The 15,665-nt window shown below is 37.2% G+C and overlaps 1 protein-coding gene across 1 annotated transcript; it reads left to right on the top strand.

The window, feature by feature from the left end:
• Positions 1 to 209: 209 nt before the first annotated feature.
• Positions 210 to 14,224, top strand: C3H8orf88 (chromosome 3 C8orf88 homolog). Its single transcript, XM_069779646.1, has 5 exons — positions 210 to 288; positions 1,121 to 1,191; positions 5,294 to 5,378; positions 8,968 to 9,074; positions 13,583 to 14,224. The coding sequence occupies exons 1-5, from the start codon at positions 210 to 212 to the stop codon at positions 13,619 to 13,621; spliced, it is 381 nt and encodes a 126-aa protein (XP_069635747.1). The 3' UTR covers positions 13,622 to 14,224.
• The last annotated feature ends 1,441 nt before the right edge of the window (positions 14,225 to 15,665 follow it).

Here is a 15,665-nt window from a genome sequence, read left to right as displayed (position 1 = left end):
AATTTTATCCGGCATATTCACTCATCTAAGAAAATTTCTGTGTTAGGCCTTTCTTCTTTTTCCTGCCCAGATACTAAAATACAGTGTATCCTCTTGTCAAATGCAACTAACGAGTGGTAGATCGATTGTTCTTCTTACTTAACATCCATATGTGAAACTGAATGCTCTGTATTGACTTCTGCTGCTTTTTTAAAGTGTGATGCTTCAAAATGTTAAAGGAAACTAAAAAGTTTATTGGTAAATCCCTTCAGCCAGCACGACCTGTGCATCATCTGTCTTCTAAACAAGGTGAGTAGCATGGCTAAGATACAGTTCACTTTGCCAAAGCTTCAGTTGCTTTTAAGGAAATAACAACTTGTAAGATGACTTGGATTTTAATTACTTTGTTCAAACTACAGTGCTGTATAAATATCTTCCTCTGTGTTGATCTTACTACATCATCTCTGTGAGAAAATCTGAATTTAAACTGCATTAGGTTTATGCAGAACTCTGGTGGTGTTCTTCTCTACCAGGATGGTAGCTTGGCATCTGAAATTCTGGCTTCAGAAAGCTGGATCAGGATTCTCTATTAAATTTGGATTTCTTGGGTTAGTTGACTCCTGCTGTTGAAAACATAAAATACACATAATCTAAGGAATAGATTATTCTTTAGGTTTTATTGCAATTACAATATACTGCACTGTACTATTCTTATCTAGCCTTCATATAAGTTTAAAACAAACAAACAAGCCTAAGAAAAAAATCATGCAGTATTTATGTCAGGTGTGTATATTTTGGTTTTGTTTTTAAATCTCTGTATGCCTTCTAGATATTGCAGTATTACAGCTCTTATTATTGTTACATTACAAATTTTTGGTGGCCAGAGAAACAGTGACAGTTGTGCTAATGTGGACAGAAGTGAAGTGACATGATAAATTCTTACTTTGTTTAAAATTCATTGAAGAAATGGAACAATGGTCCTGTGGTGATTTAGAGCTTTTAAGTTGTGAATAAATGCCTGTATAATCTCTTTGCAGTTGGATTTCAGTGATCTTCTTGTAGCAAGCATCACGAAATAAAAATGCGGAGTCTATTTAAAATACATTTTCTTAATATTTTCTCTTATCTTCACTGGCATCAGCCAGTGCATTAAACTTTCAGGCTGAATTACCCAGTAACATTGAAGTATGTTTGCAGAGTAAGGTTGACTGGGTGAGTATTGAGTAAATAGTAGATGACGAAGTTGATGGAGTCTGTTCTGGAGTGCTATAAATTGAAGGTCAGCTGATCCCTTATGTTACCAAATAAAACGTAAACTCTATTTCCAGCTAGGAGTGTCCTTGAATCTGTATGGTATAAACCAGCAGTGTCAGAAGTGTTAAAAAGAAGTATGAGTTTTAGGAATGCCTTTCCCTGATATTTGCATGCACTAGTAGCTGAAAAATACATCTTCTGAGTTACTTATTTAAGAGTCTTATGAAAGTCTGTGTGGCGTTTCTTTAGTCTTCATTGAATTTAAGACAGCTATTTTAAACTTAAAGTACACATACTCAGTTTTTGCTTATTACGTGTAAAGAGTAACGTTAGACATAATTTTTGTTTTGTTTTGTTGGCACGTGCACAAATTCATTTGAGGCAGCAAACTTCACAAAACTAGATAATCAGTTCCAGTGCATTCAGTAGTTCTGTTTCATTGGCTCTGCTGGACTGGGCAATAAATGGGCCTTAGCATTCAAAAAAACCCAAGACACACTCTAATGCTTTATTGCCAGAAATACGTGTTTTTAGACATGGTACAATGTGTCCTTCAAACTTGAAATTGGTTGTAGCTGTTTGCTGCAAAATGAAGTTTGTAGTGTTCCAACTGAAATGCTTAATGTTTCATGATTTGAATGTTCTTCGAAGTATATTGAAAGTTTTAAAATTTGTTGTTGTTATTGTTGTTAGGCCAAGTGTCTATGCCTTCATTTTTTATTTTAGAAGAGGTCTAATAATCCTGTAGTCCTTCCTTTATTGTATGAAGCTTCTGGAAGCTGCCTTTGACATTAAAAAAGGAAAAAAAAAGTCAAGGTGTTGGCAGCCTATCCCTGATCACACATAGGGACATTAACAGTTAATGCTTGTCTCTTGATCAATATGTATGGAGGAGAACAAACTATTACCTTTTAGAATAGGCTTGTGGTCAGCAGTGTTGTAATACTCAGTTTCATTAGTATTTGGCTACATGTAGATATGTGCTGCATTTCTTTGATGTTAGTATAGCTGTATTATTTCTTTTTTAAACTTTTTCTTTGGCATAGGATATTGAAAAAGTTTTTAATGCTTTGGACTGTCAGCTGTTGCATGGGTACCTCCAAATACCACCTGATTAGTACCCTGTGAATCCCTACTTGATGGGCAGCATTGGCCTGAAGGCTGGCATAGCAACTTCACAGAATATTATTCTATGTAGGAACATTCAGTATCTAGTTCTGAAGATATCTGGACCTGAATCTGATGATACAGAGTTGTGTATTACCAGTCTTTAATGAATCTTGCTGAACATTCTCTATGCTTCAAAAAGCGTTAGTGATTATATGAGAAAGCTGTACGTTGTTGTCCATTTGCTCTTTGGCTCCGGATATGGTGAAATAATATCCCCATTCCTAGAATAATATATATGTATGTTTCAGAACTTGTATATGTACTTCAAGAACTTGTTCTTCAAAATTGTAATTGTATTTCGGGTACTTTAAATCTTACTGCCTTTTTGGCAAGACAGTAGTAGTGCTCTGTATCTACAATCATAACACTTTAATTATCCTCATTGCCTTTCCTTCTTCCTCCAATATATTTCCTTTTACAGAATATAAATGAGCACAACACTAAACACACTGTGAGGTGAAAACCAAGAACAACTGCTGACATAACACTTAATATTGCTAAAGGAAATCAACTTGTTACGACTTTTTATACCAGTCATAGACTTATGTAGAGACCATCTATTGGAGAGAAATTGCTATAGGTTAGGATACAGGAAATGCAAGTTACTTTTTTGAAAACATGATGAATGATGAAGATTTGAAGAAGTAAAGCAGATTGTATTTGCCACTAACTTATAAATAGATTTTAAAAAATAAGAGGAGTTAGAAACAAAAAAAAAAAACCAACTCTGACAAACCAGGTTCTTAAAGCTGTGAAAGAACTGAAGAAGAATCTGGCGACTGAGTTCTCCAAACTGCTTTACTCTGGGATATTTAGTATGCGCACTTAAAGCTGCTTAGACTTCTGCCAGGAAAAAAGAATCATCATTATGGCACATCACAAGTACTGTTCAATGTTAGATTCAGCTCTGAGTATAAAGAACCATGAATTACAGAATTAAAACTGCTATCTGAGGAACTTCTAGTCATCTTTTAGTCTTAAGCCTTAGAGGAAGTGGAGAAGAGACACTGTTAATAATGAGCACAGTGATAGTCCTTGTATCTAAGATGTTAGCCTTGATTCTAGGGAATTTCCGCCAAACTGGTGTTTAGAGTGAAAGTGCCTGAATACTCACTGTGCCCTAACTGGCTAATTTAAACCAAAGAATAATTTTTATTACTTCATGGTATGCAAAGAATTTTCAGAAGATCTGAAGAGTGTTGAGTCCACTACCTCAGATCTCCTTGAAGTAGCGAGAGTTGAAAAGTCTCTATCAGTCAGTATCAGTTTTAATTTACTGCTTCTTCACTACCATTTAAAAATTACGTTTAGCTTCAGAAATACATGCCCTGCTCTAGGGATATTCTTTATAGGTGGATTCTGTTCTTTGTAGATGAATTTCAGATAGGAACATGTGTAAGACTATTGTTGTGAGTGGTGATACTCAAATCAAATGCTAAGTTTTGGACTGAAAACCAAACATAATAGAACTCCTCATTATAAAGCAGTTGACAGGATGATGTGATGGGAAATGGTGCAAGAAAAAATATAAAAATATTGTGGTGACATTGTGTGGCACATTGCTGTAAATTTTGCTTTATCATGCATGTCTTTTTTCTTGTGGATTTGAGAATGTCTTGTTTGTACTTAGAAAGAGCCTTTGAATAGCTAAGATTTGCAAAGACTAGTTGAACATCACAAAGCAGTTAGAATTTGCTGGATGGTTCTCTTGTTGATTTCATTCTCTGAAATCTGTAGATTTTTCATATTTTTTTCCCCAGCAGTTTTAGAAAAATCCGGAAAAGATAACTAAATTTCAACCACAGAAAATGGAAGTACGAACAGGGTGGATAATATACTAGAAATATTTTGCCATTTCACAATTTGTAGTTTTGGTACACAATGAAAGCTGGTGGTGCAGTTATGGCACAAAGTGTTAACTGCTGTCTCTGTCCAGAAAGTAGGATCTCTTTCACTTTTGACAAATGCTTCCCAAAATTTCAGTTCTGCCTGCCCCCACCCTCCTCCCAAAATCTGTCTCAGAATGAGATTAAAACTCCTCAGCCAAACCTGTGGAGCCTTTTGGGAACCAGGACAAACTGTTGAGGGTCAACTGCTTTCCAAACCACTCACTTCAAGGTTTTGGCATCTGGAAGGAACTCAGTGTTATACTGTAGATGTTGAGTCTTGATGCTTATGAAACCTTTTGCAAAGTGAGAGAATCCCAAGTCTCTCTTTTGGTCTTAAGGAAAGTACTTCCTGCTTTTATTATTCCCCAGTGTAGCAGCTTCTGGCTGTGTTCTGGGTGAGATAAGAGAAAAGGAGGAGATAATTGTGTTCTTTTTAAAAACTAGCAATAGCACTGTAAAATTCTGTCTAAAAGATTGCTGGCTCAAATGTTCGTACCTATACTGCTTTGTCAGTCATTGAACTATTCCTTTATTGTATGTTATCAAGAGTAACAAACATTATACAGGTTCAAATTAAACTTCTCGGGCATTTTACATTACCAGTATTCCTATTTACAATTTTCTGCAGTTTTTTTGCAGGACCTTCATCCTTCAAGTCAGAGATGCATCAGCTGTTACAGTTCTGACTACAGTGTAATTTGTGCAAGACTGTTTCTTTTCAGACTGTTATTATACTGAAAAGAAGATGGTGATTCAATTGCAAGGAGTAGAAAAAATGAACAGAATCCAGTTTTCTTCATGCAGAGAAAGTATTAATTGTCCAAAATCTTGGTGACTGGTGAAAGCAAAATCGATTACTGAAACTGTACAACTGTTATTTTTAACTAAGAAACTTAGAAGCATACATCCTTAGGTTCTAATATGCTTAAAGGAAATAAGCTCCGTAACTTAATTTTGTGAAATATATCAAAAAAATGTTAACTCTTTCCTCCCTATTTTAGTTATCTGAAATGACTGAAGTGAAGATCTTAACTCAAACTATGATGTCCTGTCAACCAAAAGAGCATGAATCAGAAGCAAAAAAAGGTAAAATATTGCATGGAGATCTGTGTCAGAGTTGTATTTTCTAGATGGAAGACAGTTAAACTTTGAAGAGATGTGGGCTGCGTATCATTTTTTCTGATTAGCCAGTGCTTTGAGAGTTTGGCTTCCTTCCATGACACAATTTGAGAACAATATGAAGCATTTCTGGTTTTCACATACCACTCTAGAGAAAGTGTTAAAACTTGGCCATAACTAAGGTGGGAAGCCTCCACTGGTAGACTTGCTTGTATATATAAGGTTTTACCTGTCTCTCTTTTTTTATTTTTTCTTTTCTCTTTTTTTTTTAAAAAAAAAGCCAAAACAAAACCAAGAAAAAACAAACTCCAAACATAAAAAAGCTTCTTCACACAAAATCGTGGTTTTGTGTAAATGGCTTCTGTGTGTGGAAGTACAGATTTGAGTTACATCCTTTAGCCTGTTGCAGGGGTCAGTCACGGCATACAGACTATTGTATGCAACCAATTTAAGAACTTAGTAGTTTGGCTTCCTTTTCTACTCTTACTACAGTGCTTCTGAAATACTAATTTTCTGATGGTTAGAAATCACTTAATTTCTTCTATGATTAGTCTTGGACAGTTTGTTCTTGTGTCAACACTGTCCTTAATGTTTGCTCCTTATGCTTTTCTTTCTGTACTGCCTGTCACTCAGTACTCATAAAGCATAATAGTGTTTTTGTCATGGTTTGGTAGTTTAAACAAGCCAAACTTTTACTCTTTTTTTTCATTAATGGATAATGTCAGGTTCCAAATGTATTTTCACAGTCCTTCTCTGCACTGCTTCCTGCCTAATTCTTCATTCTTAAACACATCACAGGAACTGTGACAGTAATACAGGTTAGATCATTGGTTCATTGAGACAATTTTTTCTGTTAATGTCTTCCTGTAATCAGGCATCTCATATTTCCATCTGTAATCTCCAAGCCTTAAGTAATATCAGAAGACTTGGTTTGTTCTGTTGCTGGTAGTACTCAAGAATTGAAAGAATTCTGTTAAGTTCTATTAAGCCTTTCCTATTTTTCCTCTGTATGAGGTTAGCATCACCCAGGTTCTTGAGCAGTAATTCTACACTCTTGTGTGTTACTGACTTGAAAATAAGTCTTCCATGTATCCCCTTTCAGGTTCAGGTTTGTTTCTTCTGTTCTTGATCTTGGTAAATATAATAATGTTCTGTGCCTTGGATCTGGTTTGGTGTCAGGCTTGTCAAGTTCTGTCTGTTGGTGGTGGCTTTCAGATCCTTTCATTGATTCTGCTTGCGGTGTGTAGAGAGTATTGTGTTCTACAAGATCTTAAATTGCTTCTCATCAGATCCTGGTGTCTTACATAAGCCATCACTTTGGATCTTTTTTAGAGGTTAATTGCTCTGTGATGCCTTCCTGAGTCTACTCCACATTTGTCCATAATGTCAAACTTTTTCCAACACTTCATTTTCAAAAGGCTTTTGTTGGCTGATTGTTGTAATCCTTTCCTTCAGAGTAACACAACTTTAGAGGTCCTGTTGTTCAGGTACTACCTACAAATAAGTCTCTCCCCCCACCCCCCTTCTATTGCACTGTGAAATTTCCTTATTTCCAGCTGTACCTTCAGTTCTAGATAATTTCCATTTGATACCTGTTAGGTGGTAGTATGCCTTCAATTATCTGTCTCTACAGTTATTAAGTGCTTTTTATGGCTATCTCAGTCAATTCCTTGCTTTCGCTTAGAATCATAGAATAGTTTGGATTGGAAGGGACCTTTAAAACTAGTCCAACACCCCTGCAATGGGCAGGGACATCTTCAACTAGACCAGATCACTCAAAGCCCCATCCAACCTGACCTTGAATGTTTCCAGGGATTGAGGCATCTACCACTTCTCCGGGCAACCTGTTCCTGCGCTTTACCACCATCATTGTAAAAAATTTCTTCCTTATATATAGTTTGAATCTACCTTCTTGTAGTTTAAAACCATTACCCCTTGTCCTGTTGCAACAGGCCCTACTAAAATGTCTGTCCCTGTCTTTCTTATAAATCCCCTTTAAGTATTGAAAGGCTGCAATAAGGTCTTCCCAGAGCCTTCTCTTCTTCAGGCTGAACAACCCCAACTCTCTCAGCCTTTCCTCGTAGGAGAGGTGTTCCATCCCTCTGATCATTTCTGTGGCCCTCCTCTGGACCTGCTCCAACAGGTCCATGTCTTTCCTGTGTTGAGAGCTCCAGAGCTGGATGCAGGACTCCAGGTAGGGTCTCATGAGAGTGGAGTAGAGGGGCAGAATCACCTCCCTTGACCTGCTGGCCACGCTTCTTTTGATGCAGCCCAGGATACAGTTGGCTTTCTGGGCTGCAATCGCACATTGCTGGGTCGTGTCCAGCATTTCATCCACCAGTACTCCCAAGTCCTTCTCTGCAGGGGTGCTCTTAGTCCCTTCATCCCCCAGCCAGTATTGATACCAGGGGTTGCCCTGATCCACGTGGAGGACCTGGCACTTGGCCTTGTTGAACATGATGAGGTTCACATGGGCTCACTTCCAGGTCTCTCTGGATAGTGTCTGGGCCCCTCTGGATGTCATCCTGTCCCTCAGGCGTATCAACCGTACCACTCAGCTTGGTGTCATCTGCAGACTTGCTGAGGGTGCACTCGATCCCACTGTCTATGTCATTGATGAAGATATTATACAGTACTGGTCCCAATACGGACCCCTGAGGGACACTGCTTGTCACTGATCTCCATCTGAACATTGAACCATTGACCACTACTCTCTGGATGTGACCGTCCAGCCAATTCCTCATCCACCAAACAGTCTTACAGGAGGCCCATTATTCCTAAAGGAATAAACTTCTTTGTCACCGAGGATCAGAGATAAAGTTTGTCCCTTCTTTGCCTAATTCCTTTTCTCTTGTTTCTGCTCTTGTTTAAGAATGTCAGCTTAAAATACGGACATGGGTAGATGTATTATATCTGAGGCTATGCTAGAGTAGAGATATTGGTACAAACTCGAATGATAACATGCACGTTCTAAGCAAAGCCCCTGACTCTTGATGATTCAGTGTAAAACCCTCAAAACTGTTTCACTGGTATTGATCCATTTGCCAGTTTAAATGCAGAAGATCTCATAATTACTTTTAGCTGTTGAAAGACATCAACTTAATAGCACCAAGAAAAGAGACGCTCCGGTTTTTTTATCTGTGCCATAGAAATGTGTGCCACTTTGTGTGAGTTATAAACAGATTTTTTTAGGGTTTCAAGACCAGTTTGTGGTGTTTCTGTTAATTAGAACAAGATATAGGGAGTCTGTAGTATAAGGTTGGATTCACCTTTTTTTTGTTCTTTTGTGTTAAAACAACAAACCCTTATTAGCTTGGAATAGTCTTCCATATTTACTAAGTCAATTTGATAAGAGTTAAGGTGAAATGCTCTGTAATTTACTACAAATTACCCTGATGCAAGGTCAGACTTAAATTACTGCTGGTTTTAATATTGATTTTTCTATTCCACATGCAGCATTTCCACCCTTCTGTAAGAAACCAAACCAGTTCTCTGAATTCCCAACCTTAATGCCTTAAACAACAATGTTGAACTTAGTGATTTTGTGTATTCACAGAAAGGATCAAATACAGCAGAGATTTCCTTCTGAAACTTTCCAGTGTTTCCCTCTCTCAGAAGAAGCCAGAGTTTCTTCCTGATCATCCAATTGTTCTTGAAAAGCCAGTAAGTGCATTTTTCGTATTAAGTGAAGTTATAAAAACAGTCATGGAGGGTTTGACAACCCATTTGATAGGGAACATTTTTCTTCAGACTACCCTGCCAAATTGATAAAACCTTCAAAAGACAGATTGTGCAGTTCAGCTCTGTTACTTTTATACATAACTTCCTCAGTCAGTATTTGGCATCTTACCATGGCAGGTACCATACAAAGGAAAAGGGTTTTTTCTTTGTTTTCAGGCAAAAGATAAGGTATGTTTCCAAATGTAAAGTCAGTATGAAATCATATTAAAGCTTTCTATTATGAAATCACAGTGCATAGCTTTGGTATTCTATGTGAATTCCATCTCTGTCTTTTCAAAATAAAAGAGAACAATCTTGATAAATTTCTGGCTTTGTGAAAGTCTGATTCCAGTGTTTAAGTTGTCCATGCCGTCAGTGTCCCCTACAAAACTGTTAATGAGCTTAATGCAGTTTGTGTTATCAGCTCTGGTCTGTGTTGTTGGGGAGAAATGAATGATGAATGGGAAGGATGTCCAGGAGTGCCACCTTAACCTCTGAGATGAAATAATCCTCAAACACTTTGTATGCTAAGAGAAAAAAATCTAGTGGTTGGCATTCCACACACCAAGTGTGGGAAAACGTTCTTGGGTATGAACATTATAATACCAAATCAGGCTACATACTAGACTGCTATTGAGGCCATTGGGGTGTAGTTCTTCTAGAAATATTCCTGTCCTGGAGAAGTATGTCCAGATGACTACTGTGTTGACTATAATTCAGGGCAGTTTTAAACTTCTTAAATTTCTGTTCTTTGGAAAAGCAAAGTTAAACTAACATATGACAGTAATCAGCCTTCCCTGGTCTTACTGTTTTATTCGTCCTCAAGATGAAAGCTTTACTTGTTTGAAAACCTGCCTGCAGATAGGGAAGTTTCAGCTCTTGAATTTCCTAACTTCTTTTCCCTCCTCTTCTGTCGCTCAAGTTTCTAAGGGGGGCAAATTTTGATAATATATACCCTTTCACATAGTTATGTTCATAGGTAAAGGAGGACCCCCTCAGAAATGGAATCGGTGAACGAATGAACTCTAAAATTGCTCATGACATGGCTAAATTGCAAATAATTTGGATAGAGGGAAAGAAGGATAGTAAAAACTGGTGCAAGCCAAGATGGGTTGCATGTGTTTTAAGAGATTGTTTGGGACTGGAGGATTTATGTCTGTAAGATGATGTCATAAGTGTATCCAGTTATATACAGTCTTGTCTTTAGAAATAAGAGTGTCTCACTGTTTGTGAGTCCTGCTCTTAAAGTCTTTCCTCTGCTTTGTGTTAGTCATATATATGTAAGCCCCCACCTGCATATGCTAGTTTATCATACAGATAAAAAAGCAGTGAGTTTTCTGATTATATTAAGCTGCAGAAGGGGATGGGTAAATTACAAACTTTTATTAGTCAGGATGTTGGGTTAGAATAACAAAGCGTATCACTTAATTATCAGTATTGGTGTCTTAAGCACAAAGTACGGATGCTTGAATAGGAAGCTAAAGGAAAAAAATCCTGTTCTCATTAAAAGAAAGCAAAAGCTGGTGATTTGCTTTGTGATCTTGGAGACAGTGTTGAAAAGGGTATTGCAAGTATACTGGTCTCATTAGTATATAAAGGTGATATTATTAGCTTGCCAGTCCTACTTCAGAAGTTAGTTCCACATTATAAGCATGAAACTTGATCAGTGATAGTCTGCATTTTTTTTTCTGCATTGACTAGAATGAATGTTTTGCTGTTAATATAAGATAAAACTGTCTGTTGTTGTATTCTACTGTTGAATTTTAGTGTAGACATTGAATTTTTAGTAGTTTGGGAGTTTGTTTGGAGGCATATTAACATGAATTAAACATGTAAGTTCTTTGGATGTGGACTGTGTTAAGATGTATTTTGCATGTCTGTATGGATATACCAGCTTGTTTTTCACTAAGCAGTTTCCTTCTTGGCAAAGAAAAGCTAAAAACTGCCATTGTTTCCAAGATCATTGTAAGATCTCAGTTAACATATATGAACCTTGTTAGAAATCCCATTGCCATATACTGAAATAAAAATTTTATTTGTGAGACACAGACACATGAACTGTACCCAGCTAGTCAGTTTCTATAAAAAGATTGCAGCACTTGGAGTTGTTAAGTTTTTCTGTATAGGAATTCAAATATAAGAATCTGTAAATAGAATAGAAGTTGAATGTTACCCAGGAGTGCCTTAGACTTGACTTGGCCTGTCAACTAATAGATCTTACTTTCAGGTCTCATACATTGGTATGAAAAGATACATGTTGAATTTCAAGAATGAGGAGTGATAAAACACATTTCAAAATTAGAAGAAAAAAACCCCAATAACTACAAACATTTTACGGGACAAAGACCTGCATTACTTCCTCTTCTGAGTTAGCTGCATCTCTTGGAAGACATTACTAGTGAGACTTTCATGAAATACAGGACTGATTAGTCAACATGGAAATAGGCGAGGCCTCTGTCTGTTCAGAATGTGGAGCTGGGTGTATAGTTCCTCTTAAAACACTGACAATGAGTAAGCAATTTTTCTTTCCAGGAGAGGGTTTATCTCAAATGAGAATAGCCCAAGCCCAATATCCCATAAAAGAATTGAGCCTGTTACGGATTTTTCTTAATACTACTTATAATATGTAGACTGGAGGAAAAACATTTAATAATTCTTGACCATGTAGTCTGAGAAGGCATGTAGAATCAAAGAAAAAGTGAAAATAAATTCAGAACAAATTTATCCAGAAAAAGCAGTGATTTCAGGCTCCTTCTGGTGCTGTATGGTGACATCAGTCTGTCATGTTAAATTGCCTGCTTTGTGTGACACCTTGCTTATTGAGACTGGGTGTCAGAGTTTGAGCATTCTGCACTGAAGTAGAGAACAGGTTGATTAATAGTGGAAAGCCTATAAGGACAAGTACAAACAGTTTTAGTTTTGATGCAAACAGTGTCTTCCAGGTGCTGTTTCTTACTAATCTGTTTAGTGATGAGACAGAATTATAATCCACAGCCTTGGTTTGGGTTTGGGTTGGTTTTTTTTTTTTTCTACTTGTTTTTCTTTCCTAAGCATGTTTTTGGTAGCTTTTAATGAATTTTCCCAGAATCATTTAGTTTCGAAGGGACCTCTTGAGATCACCTAGTCCACCTCCTCTGCTCAAGCGGAGTCAGCTAGATCAGGTTGCCCAGGATCACGTCCAGTCAGGTTTTGAATATGTTCGCAGGCAGAGACTTCACAACCTCTCTGTGGAGAAATTGCACAACCTGTTGCAGTGCTTGGTCACCCACACAGTGAAAAAAAAAAAAAAAAAAAATTGTTTGGGGAGGCTGTGAAAGCTGTGTCTCTTTCATCAGATCTTACTGATGTTCCCATTAGTTAAAAAGAAAAAAAAAAATCTTCCTCGTAGCCTTTGTGGTTTCTAGAAGAGTGGGAGAGATACAGACTAATTTTAAGGACATCCTGTAGCAGAGCTGACATGATAGTGAGAAATTAACGTTGCTGTTCTCAAGATCTGTAAGGTAAGCTGAGGTGGATTTCTGTGCAGTTTTGCTTGTGGCATCCTGATAACAAGTCACCTAAAGACAGTACTCTTTTCATAGAGCAGTACCAGAAATGATAGTAGAATGTTTGTATCCTGATGATATCATTATTCAGGACTTGTTTTCAGTGGAGTGTGCAAAACCACTTAATTTACTTACGCTGAACAGTAAGTGGTATTCAGTTGTTCCATTATCCATCCTCTTTCCTCTGCACTTCAGTTTCCTTCATGCAGCAGATTTCATGGTTACATGGGAAAATTCCAGTGTGTTTACTGATCCCATGTCACCCATTTTTCTGCACAGAAACCAGAGGGATTAATGAGATGCATGTGTAAATTAAATGAATGATGCTTAAAAGGGGCAGAAGGAGGCCTCCAAATAAATTTCTAATGATGAACAGTCAATTCTATAACATGTCAACGAGCTTGTATTTAGGAGCAGGTGGTTGTCAACAGTTTGCCACTGAATTGAGTGTTCAGGTGGTTCTTTACCATCTTAAGACTTCCCAAGTTCTGAATTTTTGAAGTTATTGCTGAAGTATATGCCCATCTATGACTGAAAGCTATATTTCCAGGTGGAGAAAGCTCCCTAGAGTGGCTGGTACAAGGGAGGTGCTGCTCTTACAGTTAGTGGGCTATGGGTTGCATTTGTCCCAAAAGACAGTGGGATTTTTTTGAGATGTAGGGATCAGGGCTACCTATACATAGCTCAGTATTTGAAACCAAACTGATGTTACTGTGTTGACAAAGTCTTCCAAGAAGATTTCAGATTAAGTCTCTTTGAGTAATGAAAGTAGAACTGTTTGCATTAAAAAAATATCAAATTGTTAAATGTACATGGAGTAGAAAAGGGTTATAAGCAGACCCATGAAAACTTTGTTTAAATGACCTCTTGTAACCGAAGTAATTTGAGGGTTTGTTTGTCTTGCAGGAAAAGAGCAACCCTTCTATTGACATATGCAAGAAGTGACAGGTTGTTTGGAAGATGAGAAATCCATCAGTGAAGGAGCAACGTATGATGTAGATCTTAAAAGATTTTTGAAGGTACTCGGGTGCCTACAGATGAAAGTAGGACCCTATGAAACTAACGGAAATGCCTGTTTCTTCCTGAATGCTTTAATTTTTAAATGCCTGAATGCTTTAAAAGTCAAAACTTTATTTGTAATGCCTGAGATGGTACTACAATTACAGTGAAAATAAATAATTTTACATTTTGCTGTGACAGAATTTGTCTGTGTTATATAGCCATACAGTTTGTCTGACCATAAGTTCTAAACCAATACTTGAGTGGGACTTTTTGCTTGCTCCCACCTCCCTTCCGTAGCAGTAATAACAGAACAACAAATATGGCTGTGTCAAATCTCAGATCCTTAGGATATGTAGTCCTCTAGCTTAACTTTTTCTTCCCCGCCCCCCCCCCGACTTGCTTTCTTCCTTAATTTGAAAACTCTGTCTTGACACAAGAGATTCCTTAATATTTTGTGGATACATACCTTCTTTCATGGTATGAAGTCTCTCGCTAATAACCGTTTCACTAAAATGAGACATCTTCTCTCATCATGGATCAGAACAAAAGAACTGCCTACGCATTGCATTCCTTGAAGTTCTTTGTAAATACTTGTCCAGTGGTTTTGACTTTGAAAAGTGGAAGTAATGGGCAAAATTGGGGAACAAGACAGATTTTAATCACGTCTTATATCGGTAAATACCAATGCATAGTTAATTCTTAAATTAGTATACTGTAGTGTTTAATAGTGAAGTGGAAAGCAGTAGTTTGAGTATTTCCTGAAAGCATCCTTCAGTTGAAAAGCATCAATAGTAGTTATTTTGTATGAATATCATTACCTTCAAAACCTGTATTAAGACCTACAATAACATCATTTGGGCACTGAAAGCAATATTTTAACCTCTGTCACAAATGATAATGGAAGCTAAATGAGAATGTGTTGAACAGTAATTGCAATAGTTGAGAAAACTTTCCAGTTGCATTTAATAAGACACTAGATTTCTTTCCCTGAACTATGTAAATAAAATTGCTTGCATTCAGTTTCTTTTACATTTAGCAGCAGTTAGTCAATTAAAATAAGCTTGCAAGTATACTCTTATTTGTATGTTGTTTACAAGTAACGTTACAAAGAACTGTAATCTGGTTGGTTGGTTGGTTTTTAATCACTGGGAGTTTTTTAGAGGGAGTCCTATGGATCTTTTTCCTCAGTGTGTGTTGAAGGCAATTTCTGTGTGTAGCTCTCAAAACTTTTTAAGTGAAACTTCTCAAACTTGTTCTTGTGTAGGATTCATTAAAGTGTTTGTTTACTAGTAAATACACAAAGGAGAGTAAGTGTTAGAAGGACATATGGCCTACTAGAACTTCCCCCCCCTTTCCGTCCCCAGCATCTGATTGACATGAAGTTCTAAAGCAGGTTATTTTAAGAATAATTTTAATATCGTTTTTCCAGTGAAAAGGAAAAATGTCAGAAACCTCAGTGTAGTGTGTCAGTTTTCACTTAAGGATTTACCCTGCCGCAGTGTCGACATGTCACTGTATTTCCTTTGTTGGCAGATCAGTAGTGACAAAAGAAAACATGCTGTACACTAGACTGACATCTTGGCATAGGAAAAAAGGCAGCCAGATCTTCAGGAGTATAGGTAGTTTTATTTTGCTAAAGACAAGAAACCTTTAAACTTTCACTGATACATAATTTGTGAGTATAATAGGGTTATTTGGCTGCCTTTTTAAGAATGGACATATCTCTAGTTGGATCATGTCAGTATGGGAAAGCTTTGGACTTCAGTATTAAAAGCATTGACTTTTGCTGAGTTACCGTAAGAAGATTTAAAGGTGAAATTTGTCTCTAACGTGGGCATCTAAATTTAGGTGTGTGGGTATTGCTTTCTGACGTCCACATTTGTGTAGAGAAACTAGGCTCCATTGACTCTATTGGCAAAGGGTTTGATTCAGTTGCCTAATGGTAGGTATCTGGTGTGATCTGAGACAGGTAGGATATCTGAAGCAG

This window comes from Haliaeetus albicilla, chromosome 3 (assembly GCF_947461875.1).
Source record: "Haliaeetus albicilla chromosome 3, bHalAlb1.1, whole genome shotgun sequence".
NCBI classification, from domain to species: domain Eukaryota; kingdom Metazoa; phylum Chordata; class Aves; order Accipitriformes; family Accipitridae; genus Haliaeetus; species Haliaeetus albicilla.
Note: the sequence above shows the minus strand (reverse complement) of the source record. Positions and strands in the feature narration are given on the sequence as shown.

Coding starts and splice junctions, on each gene's coding strand:
- C3H8orf88 (XM_069779646.1), top strand. CDS start 210: ATGTTAAAGGAAACTAAAAAGTTTATTGGTAAATCCCTTCAGCCAGCA. Junction 289..1,120: donor TCATCTGTCTTCTAAACAAG/GTGAGTAGCATG, acceptor CACTGGCATCAG/CCAGTGCATTAAACTTTCAG. Junction 5,379..8,967: donor TGAATCAGAAGCAAAAAAAG/GTAAAATATTGC, acceptor GTGTATTCACAG/AAAGGATCAAATACAGCAGA.